Source organism: Elephantulus edwardii, unplaced genomic scaffold, assembly GCF_000299155.1.
Source record: "Elephantulus edwardii isolate Elephantulus edwardi_28Jun2011 unplaced genomic scaffold, EleEdw1.0 scaffold00009, whole genome shotgun sequence".
NCBI classification, from domain to species: Eukaryota; Metazoa; Chordata; class Mammalia; order Macroscelidea; family Macroscelididae; genus Elephantulus; species Elephantulus edwardii.
Window position 1 is genome coordinate 27028811 of NW_006399759.1, and position 19416 is coordinate 27048226.

At 36.5% G+C, this 19416-nt stretch overlaps 1 protein-coding gene across 2 annotated transcripts in view; it reads right to left on the bottom strand.

The window, feature by feature from the left end:
• The window catches only part of LOC102868021 (ATP-dependent RNA helicase DDX1-like), a 42574-nt gene extending 23541 nt beyond the window's left edge, over positions 1-19033 (bottom strand). Inside the window, exons 1-12 of one of the 2 annotated variants that reach the window (XM_006880665.1) lie at positions 18835-19033; positions 14863-14914; positions 13568-13631; positions 12662-12691; positions 11728-11824; positions 9087-9134; positions 5452-5535; positions 5156-5239; positions 4628-4704; positions 2473-2545; positions 571-647; positions 223-337 (exon numbers count right to left, since the gene is read on the bottom strand). In XM_006880665.1, coding sequence (XP_006880727.1) covers positions 223-337; positions 571-647; positions 2473-2545; positions 4628-4704; positions 5156-5239; positions 5452-5535; positions 9087-9134; positions 11728-11824; positions 12662-12691; positions 13568-13631; positions 14863-14914; positions 18835-18850 — 817 coding nt within the window. In that variant the 5' untranslated portion in view covers positions 18851-19033. The remainder of the gene's footprint in view (positions 1-222; positions 338-570; positions 648-2472; positions 2546-4627; positions 4705-5155; positions 5240-5451; positions 5536-9086; positions 9135-11727; positions 11825-12661; positions 12692-13567; positions 13632-14862; positions 14915-18834) is intronic. The other variant, XM_006880666.1, reaches the window with a different exon arrangement.
• Positions 19034-19416: the final 383 nt, after the last annotated feature.

A 19416-nucleotide genomic window follows, 5' to 3' on the forward strand; every position in this document is an offset into this window, starting at 1 on the left:
AAAAAAAAATTGCTCATGTAGAACATGTACATAGCAGAGTGCCCTCGCATTTTAATTCTTTAGGGATGGATTTTATAACTTGGCGTCATCACTATCATAATCCAGATCCCCAAAATGCAAGCAAATACTTAGAATTTATAAATTAGGTTTTGAAAAATGCTAAGAGGCCGTGCTAAAAATTTTTACCAATATTCCTTTTAGAAATCTTTATCCTTTCCATACCTGTGTGCTGTGATTTGGTAATGTAACCATCTGGAGCCTTAGCAAGAGCAACAAAACCATCTTTAGGTGGAAACTTAAATTCTTCTTCACCAAAGTTGAATTTTAGTTCAGCATTCTAGCATCAAAGAAAACAGAAAATTAAAATTCTTATTCCTAATAACGTACAGGGTGAGGCTGGCTCAGGGTAAGACAGGATTCAGAGCTATTGTTCATAGGATCACTATGAATCATACTCAAAATGACAGCACATAACAACAATAACATACAAACAACCCAAAGAGTATAAAATAATGTCTTTCAAAGCAGCTTTTATTAACAGCAAAATCTTTCACCTAGATTTCTAATTACCTTCAAAACACAGGCAGGAAAGAGTGCTTGGTTCTTTATATGTGGTGGTATTTCAAAAGCCAGACCAAGGTCTTTGCCTTTAAAAAGAAAAAAGAGAAATTAAAAAATACTACTTTCACATACTCACACCACCAAACATACCAGCTTCCCTGTATTTCTGCTTCCCCTCTTATTACTATGTATAAATTGTGTTGCCTTCACTCTAAGGTCAAACTTCTCATTTATTTCTAAAACTGGCTCCTCTACATTTTCAGTTCTTTCTCATCTGAGTTCTAATGGTGCGGTGGTAAGCAAATGCACACCAAAAGCCTGAAATAAGCCTTGGTGATCTGCTTGTTTTCATAGAAAGCCTAGAAAACCCAACAGGGCAATCATACTCTGTCACATGGGGTTGCTTTCAGTCAAAAATCAACTTGTGAGCACATAACAATAACTGGACCATTTTTAATAGGATACACAAACATCTTCCTTGAGCACTCATCTGCCTCCATTTACCTTCCTTGCTGCTCCTCCCCTTGTAGTAAAACTCCACTTTCTCTCATCTCATCCTCTCTTGAAATGACTTCACCAGGTCCCCATACCTACGCTGTGATCCATTTAAAAGCTCTTTGTCAAGTTAGCTCATCAGTGGGCTCTACTTACCAAAATCAGTGGTGAATTTTCAGTCTTCATCTTTCTAAACTAGGCTTATCACAGATAGGTGGATTTTCAATGGGATATAACTGGCTCAAACCATCCTCCTTTAAACACTTCCTTCACTTGGACTTCAGGAGCCAATTCTCCTTCTGTTTTCTCCTATGGCAATGCATTTCCTCAATGGCTAACATAACTACAGGAATATCTCAGTGCTTCCCTACTCTCACTTTCTAGGTGATCAGATCTAGACCTATGGCTCCATCTTTCATAACTGATGGCTCCCAAAGCTCTCACTCCAGCCTTGATTTCTTGATTTGTATAGTAAGATGCTCTCTTTTACTGAATTACATTTACCACTTTCATCACTGCACCTGTATTAGTAACTCATACTTAATATATTCATAATTAAACTCCTAGTTTCTAATTAGATCCCTGATAACTGCCATCTACACCATCTTCAACACAGAACACAAAATGATCCTTTTATAGGAAAGTGAGATGATGTCATTCTTCTGCTCAATATAACAGTTTCTTATCTTACTCAAAATAGAAGACAGTATTTTTATCATTCATATAAGCAAGCTTGGAAGTAGGATTGGCATCCACTTCCATAATAGCTTGCCTCTAGAAACCCTATGAACCTGGAAAGAGGATGAGAGACACCCAAGCGTTGAGGACTCTCCTTCATAAGGTCACTATAAGTCGCCTGTGCCTCTACGGCACTTAACAACAACAAGAAGCACCTATATGATTGGGCTTTACTACCTTCAATGACTTCAACTACCTTCTTTCTCTATGGCCAATGTGTTCTGCTGTTACTCAAATACCTCAAGTACATTTCCTTCTCAGGTCTTTGCATTTACCATTCCTTCTGTCTAAAATGCCCTTCCAAGATAGCTGCATTGCCCAACACCATATGTATTCAGAGTTCTACTCAGATGTCATCTTATTAGAGAAGCCAACACCTTTTTAAAAAGCACGGGCTCTATCCCTTTACCCTGCTTTATACTCTCTCCCTTATCACTTACTATGACTTGATATATTATTGTCTGTCTCTTCCCACCGAAAAATTAAGTCCCACAGAAGGAATGATGTTTTCTTTAGTCTCTACAAGAATGTTTGGTCCATGACAAATGCTCATTAGTATTAGTTCAAAAGAAAGTCAAAGAAAGAAAGAGAAGTTTGAAAATGAGAGTGAAGGGATAAAGAAAAAATACTGAACATCACATACATTTCCCCCCCTAAGATGGAAGATGGAAAGCTTACCATTTTTGGAGAATTTGACTTGCCCTTTGTCTATATCAAGGTAACATCCAATGGTATCATGCATAGTGAATTCCTATAAAACCAGAAAGTCAAATACTGTTAACAGAAATAAAAATCTCAAATAAGAATTAAAGTTTACATTTGCTGCATCAAAAGAACATTGCTGGTCTGTTGTCACTGATGTGATTATGACTCACAGAAACCCTATATGACAGAGAACAGCCCCACAGAGTTTTCTAGATCATAACCTTTAGTTTCAAAATAATTCTTTGTAGTTCTAGTATAGGAGTTTTTTCCCCTAAATATTTATTACTAGATTATACTTAGTAGTAGAAGCATCTGACAGGTGTTTTAGAATTGCAGTGCTATTTTGGCCATCATATATTATTACATGTTTCAGCTTATCAGAACTATTATTTATATAAAAAATAAGAAACAAGAGCTGGGACAGCAAATATTTCCACATGCAAAAAAGTTAAAATGGACATCTATCTCACATCTTAAATAAAAATTAACTCAAAATACATGAAAGACTAAAAATATAAGAGCTAAAATATAAAACTCAGAAAAGACAGCAAACTAGTTGCCAGGGTTGATTATTACTCATCCAAGAGTAGAACTGAGCCCCATGGTGTTTTCAATGGCTGATTTAAGAGAAGACTGCCAGGTTTTTCTTCTGAAGCACTCTGGGTGGACTCAAAACCTCCAACCTTTCTGTGTCTACAACACCCAGAGACTCCACTTACAAGAAAATATGGAACTAAATTCTCTATTTAGCAATGTGTTCTTAGATATGACACCAAAAGCATGAACAATAAAAGAAAAAAACATGGATTCTCAAAATAAGAAAACTTTTGTGCATTAAAGGATATTAACAAGTGAAAAGGCAACTTAAAGAATGAGAGAAAATATGTGGAAAATAATATGAAAAAAGTTTATTCTCCAGAATATATAAAGAATTCCTACTGTTTAACACAAGACAGATACAATTTAAAAAGTCCAAAGGACTTTAACAAACATTTTGCCAAATAAGATATAAAATATTATCAAAAAGAACATGAAAAGATACTGGATATCATTAGTCATTCAAGCTCAAGTTCACTCCCAACAAGTCACTTTCAACTCATAGTGAACCTTCTTCAGGCTTCTGAGGATGTAAATCTTAACAGGAAAAGATTGTCCATCTTTCTCCCTTGGAGCTGCTGGTATATTCAAACTGCCAGATATGTGTGGCCTCTGAGGAGCAGTACAACATGCTAAGGACTACATCACCAGAGCTCCAAGATGTAAACAAGAAGTACAATGGGACATCATTCCACAGCCACCAAGATTAAATCATAGAAATAACAAGTGTTGGCAATGATATAGAGAAACTACAATCTTCATCAACTAAAAAGGGAAATGTAAAATGATGCAGTTGCAATGGAAATTAGTTTAACATAGAATTTTCATAGAGCCTAACAATTCCATTCCCAAATATATACAAAAAAAGAATTGGGACCCAAGAGTTATTTGTTCACCAAGGCTCACATAAGCAGTCTTCCCAGAAGCAATAATGTGGAAACAACTCACTTATTCATCAACAAGTGAACAAAATGTTTAAACACATAATACATTATTCCATCATGTAAACGAATGAAGTTCTAACAGATGCTATAGTATGAACTTTGAAAAACATGATGCTAAGTAAAATAATCCAGACATGAAAAAGTTAATTATCATATAATCCCACTTATACGAAATATCTAGAACAGGCAAACGCATAGAAAGTAGGCTGGTGCTTCATAATAGCTTAAATAAAAGAGTATTAGAAGCTATTGTTTAATGAGTAGTTTCTGTCTGCAGTCATGAAAAAGTTATGGCAATAAATAACCGTGATTATTAAACAATACTTTGAGTATAGAAACCGTTTAAATGGCACATTTTACACTGAATTTCTCACTATGATTTTAAAAAAAACAACAAAACAACAGAATACTATTATGCAGTAAAGTCAAAACTAAAATCAGTACAGGGTAAAAAAAAATACATTATAGGGGCTAATAAATGGCATATAGGAAAAATTTAGTTGTCACTGAATCATTTCTATTTCTTCAAATCCTATCATAGAAAGAGTAACTGATACTATGTTGAATGCAGTAATAGAATAACTTACCTCTCCATAATTGTCAAATTGCTTATTATGAGATTTCTTTCCTGTTCCACCAAAGCCAAATCCAAATTTGTCAGTACCTGGATTTGAAATGTGGAGAGAATAAATATAAATGTCAAAACCCGCTTAAAAAAAGTAATTTTTATTTGTACCATACTACCTCCATCTTGAGAAAACATTGGAAAAAATTCCCTTAAACTCCAAATCTTGCTAATAACTCACTTAGCCAAATAAGGAATTCAATTATTAAATTTAAAATAACTGCAAATTGCTATTCAGCTCTCTACGGCACATAATCATGCATACTAACTTTATGCTGACTTCATTCATAATTTTATTTTGTCTGATACTATAATACATGTATTTTTCTGTACGATGCTTCCAATCTACATTTGGAATAAAATGGGTATACCTAAGTATATCATTCCTTTGTCCTTTGAATGTAAACTTTTTATAATTAAGTCTGCATTGCTGCTGAAAATAAATATTCACAAACATAATTCAATAAAACCCATTACTTTAGAAACATACCTAGGTCTAATGAAGCCTGCATGGTAGACCACCCAACTCTGCACAATCCTTGGTCATGACAGGATACTTCATAGTAGTGTTTCCCTGTAAGGACAAAATACTTTCATGTTTATACAAATTATTTTACACATGATCTACCATGTAATCACTTTTCCCTGATTCTTGAATAACATTTTCTGTGTATCAGTTAAAATATTTTAGGTCTCTCTGTACCATTAAAATGTTTTCAATCAAGTTAAAAAATAAAATCCATATAAATAATAAATTGTCTCAAAAGTTTGCACAGGCAGAAATACCTTTCATTAATCCTTTAGTAGCTCTACATCCATGCCATTCCTTTGGTTCTCTGCTCTGACAACAAAGACCATCAGATCCAATCGCTGGATTTGAGAGGGGAAAAGAATAAAAACAAAAAATACATTATGACCAGTTGTATAAATAATGCTGAAATAAATATCATTCAGTCTCACTAATAAGGTAATTTCTTCACTTCCTATTATATTCCAGAGATTCCCAAGTGACAGTGTATCTTTCCCATGAATAACTGCTTTTAATTCATTCCTGGCTGTCCTTAGCCACAAAGAGCTTACGTTTCTACAATGTTACCTGGGAATCAGGATAACAGAGCAACAAATTAAAAAAGAAATCAATTCTAACTCAACACTAGTAATAGACGTATCATCAAATTGCTTACACAACTGTTCTTTAAAGTTCTTTCAAGAAGTTATGATACAATAATATTTGTTGCTTTGATGTTTTATTCAAATAGAGCCTGAGTAAACGCAATACTAAGATAAAAGGACCTCCAACCAGATGAGACGATGATCTATTCTAAGAGCTACAGTTGATTGTTTCAATCTGATGGCTGGCTCTGGACTAAACTTTGCTTGTAGATACAGATGCTCAAAGTTTTCAAATTTAAACAAAAGGGGTATGCCTGTCCACTCACGGTACTAGTATGATAAGGGTGGCTAAATCATAAATTAGCTACTATATGGAGATTATTGAGACATGAAGCATGAAGTTGTGTTTTATGCTTTCACAAATGTAGTTATCAGTAAGATGACTGTAAGGGGTAAAACCCCACAATATACACAGATAAATAATAATGTAAATGAAAGATTGGGTAAAACACAATGTACATAAATATATGCTGACTGCTAACATTTCTCCTATTCCCCTCACTATCAAGGCAGAACCAACTCTCACAGCTGACACTCAAGGTTTTCACAGGCTGCCAACTGCATGGGTAGAGGATGCCTACGTTTTTTACTCAGAGCCACTGGTGGATTTGAACTGTTAGAAAGATGCCTCCTTTGGGACACTCCCTATGAACTATGCCATCAGAGTAGGACCTTAAAAGCTCAAGTTTATATTACAGATCACCATCAATCTCAGTGATGGTGACATACACAAAGGAGATGCTTACTGATAAGCTGTTATATGTGTACTGAAAAGAAACCTCATCTCTGCCCTGGTAGACATTCATGACTCTTATTAGGTACCTGAATGTAAAACAAACTTCAGAAATAATTTTTTAATGTTCATAAAGCCCTTCATCAGATATTTTACTTACCAAGGTTAAAATTACATAAATTATAAATTCTTACCATGCAGGAACTATGTCATATAAAACTTTAAAAATTCTCTATCAGTGATAAATCCTTAAAACTTTTACATTTAAAATTGTGGATGTCTATCTTACTGTAGGAGGCAGCACTGGTTTGGATTTTAGTGAGGCCTTCATTCTTGCCATGGCTCCTCATGCTCAGCCATGTATTTCTCCATAGCCTGCCCTTCTCAGTCATGAACATGTGAGGGAAATACCTCCAAATCAAATCTAGCTGATTTGTTTGTGATGTTGTTCTTAGGTGCTGTTGGGTCCACTACAACTTACTGTGACCCTTTGGACACACATAGAACCTTGTTAGATCCAGCACCGTCCTCAGAATCTCCACTGTGCTAAAGTTTATTGTCATGGTGTCATTCTGTCAATCTGTCTCATTGAGAGTCTTTCTCTCCTTCACTGACCCTCTACTTTTCCAGCATCATGTCCTTCTCCAAGGACTGACCTCTCCTGATAACACGCTCAAAGTATGTGAGATAAAGTCCCACCATTCTTGCCTTTAAGAAGTACTCTTAACTTCCAAGATACATCTGTTTTTCTTTCAACAATCTCTTCTTTGCCAACACCAAAATTCAAAGGCCTGAGTTCTCTGTTCTTTATTCTGTCTGGCTTTCACATCCATTGAAAATACCATCACTTGGTTCAGGTGCATCTTAATCTTTAAACCGCCATCTTTAAAGAGGTCCTTGACAACTTATTTGCTCATGGTAAGACATCTTTTGGAGATGTTGCTAATAAAGGCTATTCCTTGGAGAAGGACATCAAGCTTGAAAGGAGAGGAAGAATCTGCACTAGGTGGATTGACACAGTGACTGTAGCAATGGGCTCAAATGTGTCAGAGACTGTGAGGCTGGCACAGGACAGGAAAGGGTTCAGATCAGTCGTGCACAAGGGTGCTAGGAGTTGTACTTGACTCCACAGCACCAAACACCAACAGCACCTTCACATCTTTTGTTTTCTTAACGGCTTCTTCCATGGCTGGTGACTGTAGATCCAAGTAAAATTAAATCATTGACAACTTCAGTGTTATCTCCATTTATGATAATGTTGCTTATGACGATTTTTGTGTTTTCCTGATGTTGAGGTATTATCCATACTCAAGACTATAGTCTTTGATATCTTCAGTAAGTACTTTAAGTAGTGGCTGCATAATATTCTTTGAAAACATTCTAACATTTTTAAGCATTCTCCTACCACTAGCACTGATTTTGTTAGCAGTTATCACTACAAAATAATGTTGCAACAAACATCTTTGCACACTGGTGCTTTTACTTCAACAGGCTAGACTTTTCAGGTATATGAATTTTTCATTTTAATAGGCAATCTTACACTTTACATAAGGCAACAATACTTCATATTTCCACAAGAAAACTATGCTTATGGGTTCCTGCAAATTAGGGGATACAAAGCAATATACAAAACTGTACTTCCATTTCTTTACTATCCAGTGAATAATCTGATGTCTGCATGTTTCTTGGCCATTTAGGTTTGCTCTTTTCATTGGTTATCTTTCTTACCAACAAAGATAATCTTTTATCCATTATACACATAAGAACACCTTCGTATTTATTTTTTAGTAAGAATTCTTTGTCTTTCATCAGTATTGCAAACATTTTTCTATTTCAATGTTATTTACTAATTTTTTAAAAAACAACAGTGGTAGGAGGTTATTGCTGTGTATCATGGAGTTCAGCAAGTTTGCAGAGGCAGTTAATCACATGGAAAGAGACTACCCATCTTTCTCCCAAAGAGCAGCTGGTAGATTCAAACCAAATACTTTCGGTTTTCCAGTGCAACTTCTTACCACTAGGCCACCAGAGCTCCCTAAGAGGTATACAGGACACAAGCAATTGCTATATAACAAGAAGGACCTCAGAGAATTTTCCTCTCTGAAAAATCAGATAAGGCTTAGGCTTCTCTTTCCAGTCTGAAAATCACAGAATGTTTCTAAGGGACAAATATCATGATTAGCCTGGTATTCTTCTCTTACGGTTTACTTTGTAGATTTAAAAATCTTTTACAATAGATTTTTATATAATTCTCTTTTTCTTTTACATTTTGAGCTTCCTATTTCTTAGTAAAGTTCCTCATCCATAAATTAGAAACTGGTTTTCTACAGTTAAAATGTTTTTTATATATATGAATATTGAAACCTTGAGAATTTATTTAATTATAGAATGAGATATTTTATATTGTTGCAAACAAATTGTCAATGTGTGCCAACATTATTCGTTTTATATATATTTAAACATTATTAAATGCACATTTTTTTAATTACAGGATTATCTGGTAAAATCTACTTACCAAAAGCAGATCCTCTATCATAAGGGTTCATTTGCCATTTGTTTAGCACTAAACGAATTAAAACCAGAAAAATTATGTACATACATGTAAACTTAAACAAAGTAAAGCAAATAACATATCTTATACAGTAATTGATTCCTCTAGATTCAGTATGATTTTACACATTTTTGGAATATACAACTTCTGTTTTATTAGAGATAAGACTCAAAGTGAAAACTGAAATACGTGCAAGATGATAACCTTGTCTCTTCACCTGCTTCAGTGCACTTTGTATTAGATGACAGCGATCTTTGTCACACTTTGTCATAACTACTAGGGAACTGATAAAATTAAATGTAGGTAAACAAATTTATTTCAATCATGTTGGAAATAAAAGGCCTTCAATATTTCAGGATCTAGCTAGTTGTCTTGTTAATATAAAAAGAAAACTCTTTTATCTTCATGCAAGGGTCAGAACTATTTTTCCCCTCCTCTTTTTATAGGGAAAATGCATTTTTCCCTTTTTTCCAGAACACCCTTAAGAATCTATGTATAATCAAAGAACCTTAATGCCTAAAGAGACCACCAAACTGTAGTCATGTCAACCATGACCCACAGCAGCCCACGATGGCCACGCAGAATGGTCCTCCATGGGTTTTCAAGGCTATGATCCTTCAGAAGCAGATCGCCATGTCCTTCTTTTAATGTGGCCCTGGGTAGACGTGATCTACCAACCTTCAAGTTACAAGTTGAGCATTCAAACATTATCACACCCAGGGACTCCTACCTAAAGAAAATCCCATTTTATTTTCTATTCACCTTGCTATCCAAGGAAAATTCTTTCTAGAGTATTTCTGGTCAAAAAATATTCATCATCTGCTTAAAAACTGAACAATGGTGAAGTAACTTTGCCTTAAAGTTCTCTATTGTATTGTACTGGCTCAATTTAGCAATTAGAATGTACTTTGAGTTAAACAAGAACCTTTTTCTAAATAATTTCTAATTAGTCCTACTTCCACTTTGTACAAAAATTATCCTCTTTCAATTATTTAAAAGTTCTCTATCTTTTTTTTTTTTTAGCGTCGAGGACTCTCCTTCATAGGGTCGCTATGAGTCGCCTGCGACTCCATGGCACTTAACAACAATAACATCAACAGAGAGAGAGAGAGAGAGAGAGAGATCAGCTGGCCCAGTGAAGAGAAAACGATGTGACCAAGACAAAGGTGGGTGACTTTTAGTTCGCGGCCCTCAGGCCAGTCTTTCATTGTTTTGTTCAGACATTCCTCTAGGTCGTATAGCCCTGGTGTACAAGTTGCCGTCCTGTGGTCACTTGTGGTTACTGTGAAGCTGAACACTGTGACACTGGTGTGTCAAATGCGTTAATGGTTGGCTACCCAGTGCGGACTGACAGTGGGGTGGAGTTCCCCGATTAAACAAGTGTGGAAGGAAGAGTGGCATCCACTTCCATAATAGCTTGCCTCCGGAAACCCTGTGAACCTGGAGAGAGGATGAAAGGCACCCAAGCGTCGAGGACTCTCCTTCATAGGGCCGCTATGAGTCGCCTGCGACTCGACGGCACTTAACAACAACAACAACAACAACATATCCTTTTTTAAGCTCCTATAAATATCTAGTTCACTTCTCACAGGATCTGATTTTTAGAACCTTACCATTCTTATTACTTTGTTTTTTTATTTTTCTTATTGTGTATCGTTGAATCAGATACGACTGGCACAGGAGGAGATTGTCCCTCTTTCTCCAGCAGAGCATCTGGTGGATTCAAACTGCAGCCCTTCAGGATTACAGCACAGCTACTTGCCACTAGGTCACCAGAGCTCCCCTCTTGTTACCTTCTCTTGGATGCATTCCTTTATCAAGTTTCCTCAAAAATGATGTGCATGTAGTCCCAAATTATGAAACTATTTTCAAACAGTCCAATAAATTATTTCCTAACCTATTTCCTTTACAAATTAATTCATTCTATCAACTGTAACAGTATTCTTTTCAAGCAGAACAAAATTTTAATATACCAGTTCACTCCACTTAAGCTTGACACAAGTGACTCACAACATGGAACAAATTGTATTAAAATATAATAAAACATAGACAGAGACAGAATGTAATTGATAAGTTATTTAACAGAAATAACCCAATTTACAGATGAGAAATAAACTATTCATGGCTGAGATAGGATCAGAAACCCAGGTTTCTTCTCTTATCTGGCCACAAAATAGTTGCCTCTTTTCCCTACATAAGATAATGCTTCTCATCCATGGGTTCTTACTCCATCAAATATGTATAATATCCTTGATATCTTGGAAAAAATTATATCAATATATCATTAGTTTTTGGCAGAAGCTATCAAGTTAAGAAAATGTTACTTAAAATTAAACATAATATTTAAATATCAACACTGAACATATCATATGAGTGCTTTTCAAAAGGAGCCCCATTAATATTTTAGGAGTGACAACTATTTTATACTAACAACTTTTCAATTTTAATGCTATAAATCACATTTAGAATACCTAGTTTCCAGAGCAATGCCAAAAGCACCCAACTCATATTGATAATAAAATGCACAAACACCTCACATTTCTAAAGGTTATGGAATAAAAAGCACTGGCTTTTACAAAAGGAAAATATTAATACAAAATATTACCTGAAGCACCAGTTTTAATTGTTGTTTTTCCTTTCTTGCCTTCCTGTTGATCTTTTAGCGTTTCATAAACTATCTGAATAACTGGGATACTGAAAGCCTATTAAAGAAGCATCATATTATCATCCAGATAATGAATGTAATAATCTATAAAGAACACCTAGAAGATTACAAATATTCCACACTGCCACTCCAATTTTATCTTCCGAAACACAAAATATCAATTAGTTGTGAGCTGACAGAATAGAGGAAATAGGAGCCAGGTAACAGAAGATCAACTGCCATTTGCAACTTTCTTATTACCATAGACAATGCATTGTTATTCCTCTAATATTACTTAGTAAGTACTTAGTAAGTATAAATACTGAAGACCTATAATTTCTTTCTCCATGACCCACTTAAAGCTATAATATTAAAGCCATACTCCTTTGTTCTTAGTTCAGAATCAGAAGTCAACAACAACAAAAAATCATCCCCAGTGTTGCACACTCATTTCCTCAGTTTAGAAGTGATTATTTTATTAAATTTTTCAAAGCAAAACTGTTGGAGCTATGGTGGCATAGTGGCAAGAAGCTGCACTGCAATCCCAGAGGTATGTGGTTCAAATCCAACAGATGCTCTTCTAGAGGGCAATCTCCTCCTATACTGTCAGATTTGATTTGATGGTGCACACACAAAGCAAAACTTATTCTGTCATGTCAATTTGGCCCAGAACAACACACAGAGTAGAACTGCACTATCTAGTTTCCAGGGCCATAAATCTTTATGGCAGACAGGAATATCTTTGTCATGCAGGGTGCCTGGTGAGATTGAACTGCCAAATTTTCAATGGCATTTAAGTGATATAACCACTGAATGACCAAAGCTCTTTGCTGTTTGAGGCTGCATTAAAATATAATTATTTTACGAAGTAAGTTAATTTAAATGTATTACTTACACCAGTTTTTCCACTTCCCGTTTCTGCAGCCTATATGAAAAGAAAGTTTATAGTTTATTAATTAAAATCTAGTTAACATACCAAATGGAATTCTCTAACAATTAATTACCTTCATTTTCAGTGTCTCCAGATTATCCAGGTTTCCTTAGTCAATTTTAACTACTATCAATCCTGTCATTCCTCTTCCCATGCCATCCAGAATCTGCTCACCTCTTCGTTTTTATAGCCTTCATACTAACTTCATCATTAACAAAAGCATCTTAACAGCTCCCTCAGAACTATACCATAAATTGCTCTTAATCTTCATAAAAACATAATTCTAATCATAAGTCCCCATGCTCAAAAACTTCCAATGTTCTTCACTTACCAAATTCTTTAAAGCATCACTCAAATATTCCAAGCCAAAATAAACTTACTCAATATGTACTTCCATTTGCAAACTAGTCAATATCCAATAATCAAAGCAAACACAGGCTTATTTATGTTTACTTACTAATTTGCAGTGAATAGCTTCACATCTTTTTCAACAAAAATGCCCTGTAGGCAGATTCCTTATGTTCTTTTAAGTAGAAAGTTAGCTAGATTGCCCCTGCCTCGCCCCTTTTTAGTAGATATCACATCGCTTTGTATGACATTCAGTTTTGCAGTTTTTAAATTGCCCTACTGAGTTTATGCTTCTTAAGGGCAAAGACTATTTTATTACTTTGTCTTTTATATTTTTGTTTTGCTTCTTATTCACTTTAGTCTTCCTCAGATTTACCCAGTCTCTTGTATACTGTGTGTGGTTAATGCTTATAGATGAATACAATTCATTTTGAGAAACTGTAAGTTTTAAGTCTACAAATTCTCAAAGAAGGTCACAGACAGCACTAGAACTGTGTTTCCAGCTCCCAAATTTCAACATACCATAAGTACATCACCTCCTCCAAGGATCAGTGGGATAGATTCAGCCTGGATATCTGTTGGGAGACTATAAAAGAATTTTATTTAGTAAGAAAGATCCAGTATAAGTCATCTAAGCTAACTGAGTCACCTTAAACCACAAGCCGGTTGCTGTGGTTAACTGTTGTCAAGGTGATTCAGATCCACATTCATCCTTGTGAACAGACCTGCACTGCAGGGAGTTTTTAAGACTGACATTTTAAAAGCAGACTGCCTGGCCTTACTTCCAAGGCACCTTTGAGTGGGTGAGAATAGATAAGCTTCTGGTTATTAGTCCAGTAATTAATAATTTATTCCACCCAGGGATCCCGTAACACGTTGCCACAAATGACGGCAAATGTGTTTCTAAGCACGGTCGTTAATTTTAAAAGTGTGTGACAGTGTTGAACAAGTACGATTAAAAGATAATTCAATTTGGTAATTACAGCCAACCTCATTCAACCCAAAATACATCAAATTTTAAATAGCAAACTTTCTCTAACTTAAAGACTGACTTGAAAAAATAAATCTTACTAGACTAAGAGGTACCTAACCTAAATAGTTCTTAATTCTTTCATATGCATTTGAAAGTTGCACTATGAATAAAGACGACAATAGGTGCCTTTAAACTGTAGTGCTGATGAGGAACATTAAATAAAACATGTGGTGTTGTTGACTGCCACTGAGTCGAGCATGTCTCATAGCGACCCTATAAATAAAAGGACTAAAGCCTTTCTATAACTATCATCATTTATCGAAGTTCATAGCGTTTCCAGAGGCATGTTGGTTAGGAAATAGATGCCACTCCTGCTTCCAAATATAGACTGTCAAAAGGAAAAAAAAACCAAAACCCCAACTTATCGAAGAAAACAAACAGGTCTATCTTGGAGAGGGTGAAATCAAGTCTCTCCTTGGAGACTAGGATTTTAAAGCTCCATCTCACATACTTTGGGCACATGGCCAGGAGGAACTGATCCTTGGAGAAGGACATCATGCTTGGTAGGGTGGAGCGACAGCGCAGGAGAGGAAGACCCGAATGAGATGGATTGATACAGTAACTGGGACAACGGGGTTGGTGTATCTGAGTCAGTGAGACTGGCTCAGGACAGGGCAGACTTCAGAGCTACTGTACATACAATCACTATAGGACACAGGTGAGATGATGGCACATATAACAACAATAACAAAGCATATAGATCCGAAAGTACTTGATAGTATAAACAACTGTTTAAGTTCTAAAACATCATTGTGGCAGGTACATGTAAGTTTCATGTACTTACAGCCAATCCATCTCTTCCACAGCTTGTGCGATTTCTGGCATAACACCCATCTCTAAAAAGAAAAAATAATAATGACTTTTAAAAACTGCACATACCAATGTTAAGTTTCTCAAAATTACTATTCATAGAGGAAAGGCTTTGGAGCACAGCAGGTACATCGTACTTCCTGAGTGTGACAGCGGTAAACAGTTCCCGTTTTGAATAAAGACATGGGTTTAAATTCAACTCTTAACTTATTAGTAGTGTGACCTGGGGTAGGTCTGTTTGCTAAAACAAAATACAGTTATTACATAGCTTGCAGGCATGCAGATCGATCAGAGCTTATCATATAGAATAGTATATAATGTGTCTGTTTAGTCCATAGGAAGTGACAATGTTAGCCCAAAGGCTAAGTTAGCTGAGGCTCCATGGGAGAAAGATGGGTAAAAGAATCTCTTACAGCTTCAGGAACCCAATGGAGGATCAGCTACGAGTTTGTTCCACTTTGACAGTATTGAGATTTGAGTGAATGTCTGGCACATAGTTGTCATTTAATACACAGCACTTGATACTATTTACTTTCTATGACTAGAAAAATCTATAAGAGAGGATTCTACACAAGAATTTTGGTTGTTTCATTTAAAGATAGTCCTATTTTTTTGCTATTCAGAGAAAATGTGAATATCTACAGTTATCTGAAATTAAAAAAATAGTTGTGTAGACAAAGTTCGTGTTCGCTGACAGCCAAAATCAGAACCAGTGAAATGAAGGAGCTTAATTTAATTGAATGAAGGAGCTTTAATTTAAATCAAAGAAACTGAGTAACTGGTCTGCCCTTAACTGTGTGTATTTACATAATTTTACTTTAAGGTAGAATAACTGAGTCAACTGGGTTGTTACTGGCTAGTTTTTGTCATTTTATGCTCTCTTAAATGAACCATCCAAAAGTAAAACCGCAGCAGTCAAGGTGAGAACAAGGTAGAGCTACCTGCAGGTTTTCAGGGCTGTGTTTTTATGGAAGCGGACTGCTCTATTTCCTCCTTTTAAGAGGCTGGTGAGTTCAGCTCACCAACACCTCCATTAGAAGCCAAAAACTTAATCACTGTGCCACCACATTGCTTTAAATGATATAAAAATTAATATCAAAAGATAGTAGGTATACATGAAGTGCATAAATGGATTACTTAAACTTGTTTTCTAAATGACAAATTTCTACTTTAAAAGGGTTAGGGGGGTTCTTCCAGAGACGCTGTATAGAGGCATTCAAAATGGTCCAGCGTCTGACCTACCATCGTAGGCTGTCCTACAACACAGCCTTTAACAAAACTAGGCTGTCCCGAACTCCTGGTAACAGAATTGTTTACCTTTATACCAAGAAGGTTGGAAAGGCACCAAAATCTGCATGTGGTATGTGCCCAGGGCGACTAAGAGGGGTCCGTGCTGTGAGACTTAAAGTTCTCATGAGGTTGTCAAAAACAAAAAAACATGTCAGCAGAGATTACGGTGGTTCCATGTGTGCTAAGTGTGTCCATGACAGGATCAAGCGAGCTTTCCTTATTGAGGAGCAGAAAATTGTTGTCAAAGTACTGAAGGCACAAGCACAAAGTCAGAAAGCTAAATAAAAAATGGTGCATGTTTAATAAATTCATACAATTTGTTCTATTAAAAACAAACAAACAAAAAAAAAGGGTTAGGGGTAGACAGGGAGGAAAGCGTGCAACAATGAATGAATGGGGAAAAATTAAATGGGAAGAATATGCTGTAAAAAATACCTATGCTGCATTAAAAAAATCTAAAAATCTTTTAAAAAGTTTGTATTTACAAAATGTAGCTTTCGTTAGAGACTATTATTCTAATCACAACAGTATATGTCCCTGTAAAAATGAAGTAATACTTAAATATTCTCAAGCCTCAAAGATAATCTGTCTGGAAATATTTTATTCCTCGTAATTGGAGAAAAGCATAAACTCTATGAACTGAACATATTCTTTTCCAAAGAAACTTTTTCTTTAACCAGTTGAAAAAAAAATCACCCTTAATTGATACAATACACTTAATACTAAACCTTTATTAAGTAAACCAGTTAATATAATCATTGATGACATGAAAAAGTATTTTTCTTTTCTAAAAAATCAGCTTTTCTGTCTCTAAAATTACCCCACAAAAATTCAAAGGAATCGGTTGATATCTAAAGTTGAATCACCAGAAAGACTTTTCTAAAAAACTGCCTCTATTAGAGTCTACCTGTATTTCCTTTCCTAATACACAAACTCTTTAAAAATGGGAATGATGATCTCAAATGTTGAACACAGAATTTTACTAGCTTAAACTGTGTGCAAAACTGTTATAGTACATGAAGTAATCGCAGCCTACTTTGATAAAATTTCAGATTATCTCATGTTCTGATCTCCTCAATATTTATAAAAGGAATGTAGGAATATTTATAGTTAATTCATTGCATTATCATTTCTCTTCCAACTCTTTGTCGCAACATTCCTGAAACATGAGAATGTCAAAAGATATAAATATGGTAACTTAAAATTTCTTTATAGACTTTAGTTTGAAAATCCTACTTTAAGGGCTTGAAAATCCTACTTTAAGGAAAAAGCTTTTTTTAGGGGTGGGGGAATGTCAAGAGAAACCAATCACAACAAAAAACATCGAGTAGATTTCTCCAGGAATCTTGAATCATATACACTTTGGGCATGTTGTTAGGAGGGACCAGCCCCAGGAAAACGGCAACATTCTGGGAAAGATGGAGGATGAGAGAAATACACACAGATCGACACAGTAACAAAGGCTCAAACATATCAGATGATAAGAATGGTACAAGATAGACCAAGGTTCTGATTCATTGTTTATAGGGTCATGACGAGCAGTCAACTTGATGGCATCTAACCTATGATGCAATGCATTAGAATGGTCAAAATTCCTCTTATGGCTAGTGCTTTGGAATTTCTAACGTTCTTAGAGTTGAAAAATGAACACATGATGCCATATCATCATATCTAAAGTCATTTTAAATGGTTAAGAATATTAAAAGGCAGTAGCCAGGCTGCTCGTTGGAGACAAGGATTCTGAAGCTTCATCTGAAATACTTTGGACATGTTGCAAGGAGGGACCAGTCCATGAAGAGGGAGGGTGGAGGGGCAGTGCAGGAGAGGCACACCCTCGATGAGATGGATTGATTCCGTCACTGGGGTAATGGGGATAGGCGTGCTGGAGACAGGTATAGGGCAGGGTTTAAGGCTGTTGTACATATGGTCGCTATGAGTCGCAAACGACTCCACGACACATAACAACAGACCAACTTGATACACATAAACTAAGTTTAATATCATGAAGGAGGTTCATGACTTAACAATAGATGCATGAAGAGAGGAAGATAAGCGTGGAAAAACAACAACTGCAGCAAAAGAGAAGCCATCTAAAACCCCATTTGAAATAACGCAGGGTTTTCTAAACTACTGCGTATATAGATGAAAATGCTTAAGCTTCGATATTTAATGTCTGGAAGGATTTTAGAAACATGGAGGCTAAATTGCAATTTTCCTGCTGTCTCCCACACCCGCAACTTCCGAGTCTTGCAAAGTCTGTAAGGGCCCCGAACGGAAAAGGGAGTCCCAGAGCCGCTGCCACGTCCAAAATACTGGAGGCCTACGCGTCTGAAAGCAACGCCCCGCATCCTTTTTGCAATCCCGAGTGTGGTCCTAGTTGGAAACGCAAGTGGACACTGATGGAGGAGTAAGGGGAGCGGGAAGAAAGCCATCGCCAGCATCTGAAGAAAAAGGCATTCCCGCAACACTAAAGCCTGGCCGCCCCGGCCTTTCAACAGTTACCACTGGTCATGCAGCAAGGGCACTGCAGTGGACAGCGCCTCCCAGCAAGGCGTGGGATCCGTCTGCTCCTGCTTAAAAAATTTCCTACCCATTGCCTAAACGTTGAGGGGTTAAACGAGGGCCCCAGTCCCCCCCTCAGATTCCACAAACGCACCGGAGAAGGCCGCCATCTTCGCACCGTCCTCTGCGGTTTTGCGCACTCCCTCCCTCTCCACCGACAGGCTTCGGCTGTGGCTGCGCGCGCTTCCGGCCCTCGGTCTTCGGCTTTCACAGTCCGCGCAGTGACTCTACCCCGGAAAAGAGGTTCCGTCAGAGAAGAGACGCCGCGCACCTTCCTGCTCTCCCTAATGCGCGCCCAATTCAAATGCACATTGCCTTCCATAAGCAGCCAGGCCGATAATTTCTTAGGCATATTGTTCCTCTTTATTCAATGCACGCTATGTTTCGTCATTAGCACTGCTTCCACACGTAAGGAAGCAGGAATGAAGTGATTAGGGTTACACAAGCGGCCAAAGTTGATCTGAAAGCAAAACTGTCTTTCCTTCAAACTCAATTTGAACGGTTTGTGTTGTGTGAAAATTGATTCTTTGCCGAGAGAAGCAGCAGTCCTGATTGCCTGTCACCTAGTAGGCTTTTACTAAATATTTTCGTTGAATTAAGTAATTAGTTTAGGTTTCCATCTTTCTTTCCCCTCAATGATGTGTTTAGGTGTCATCAAGTCCACTGTGACTTATAG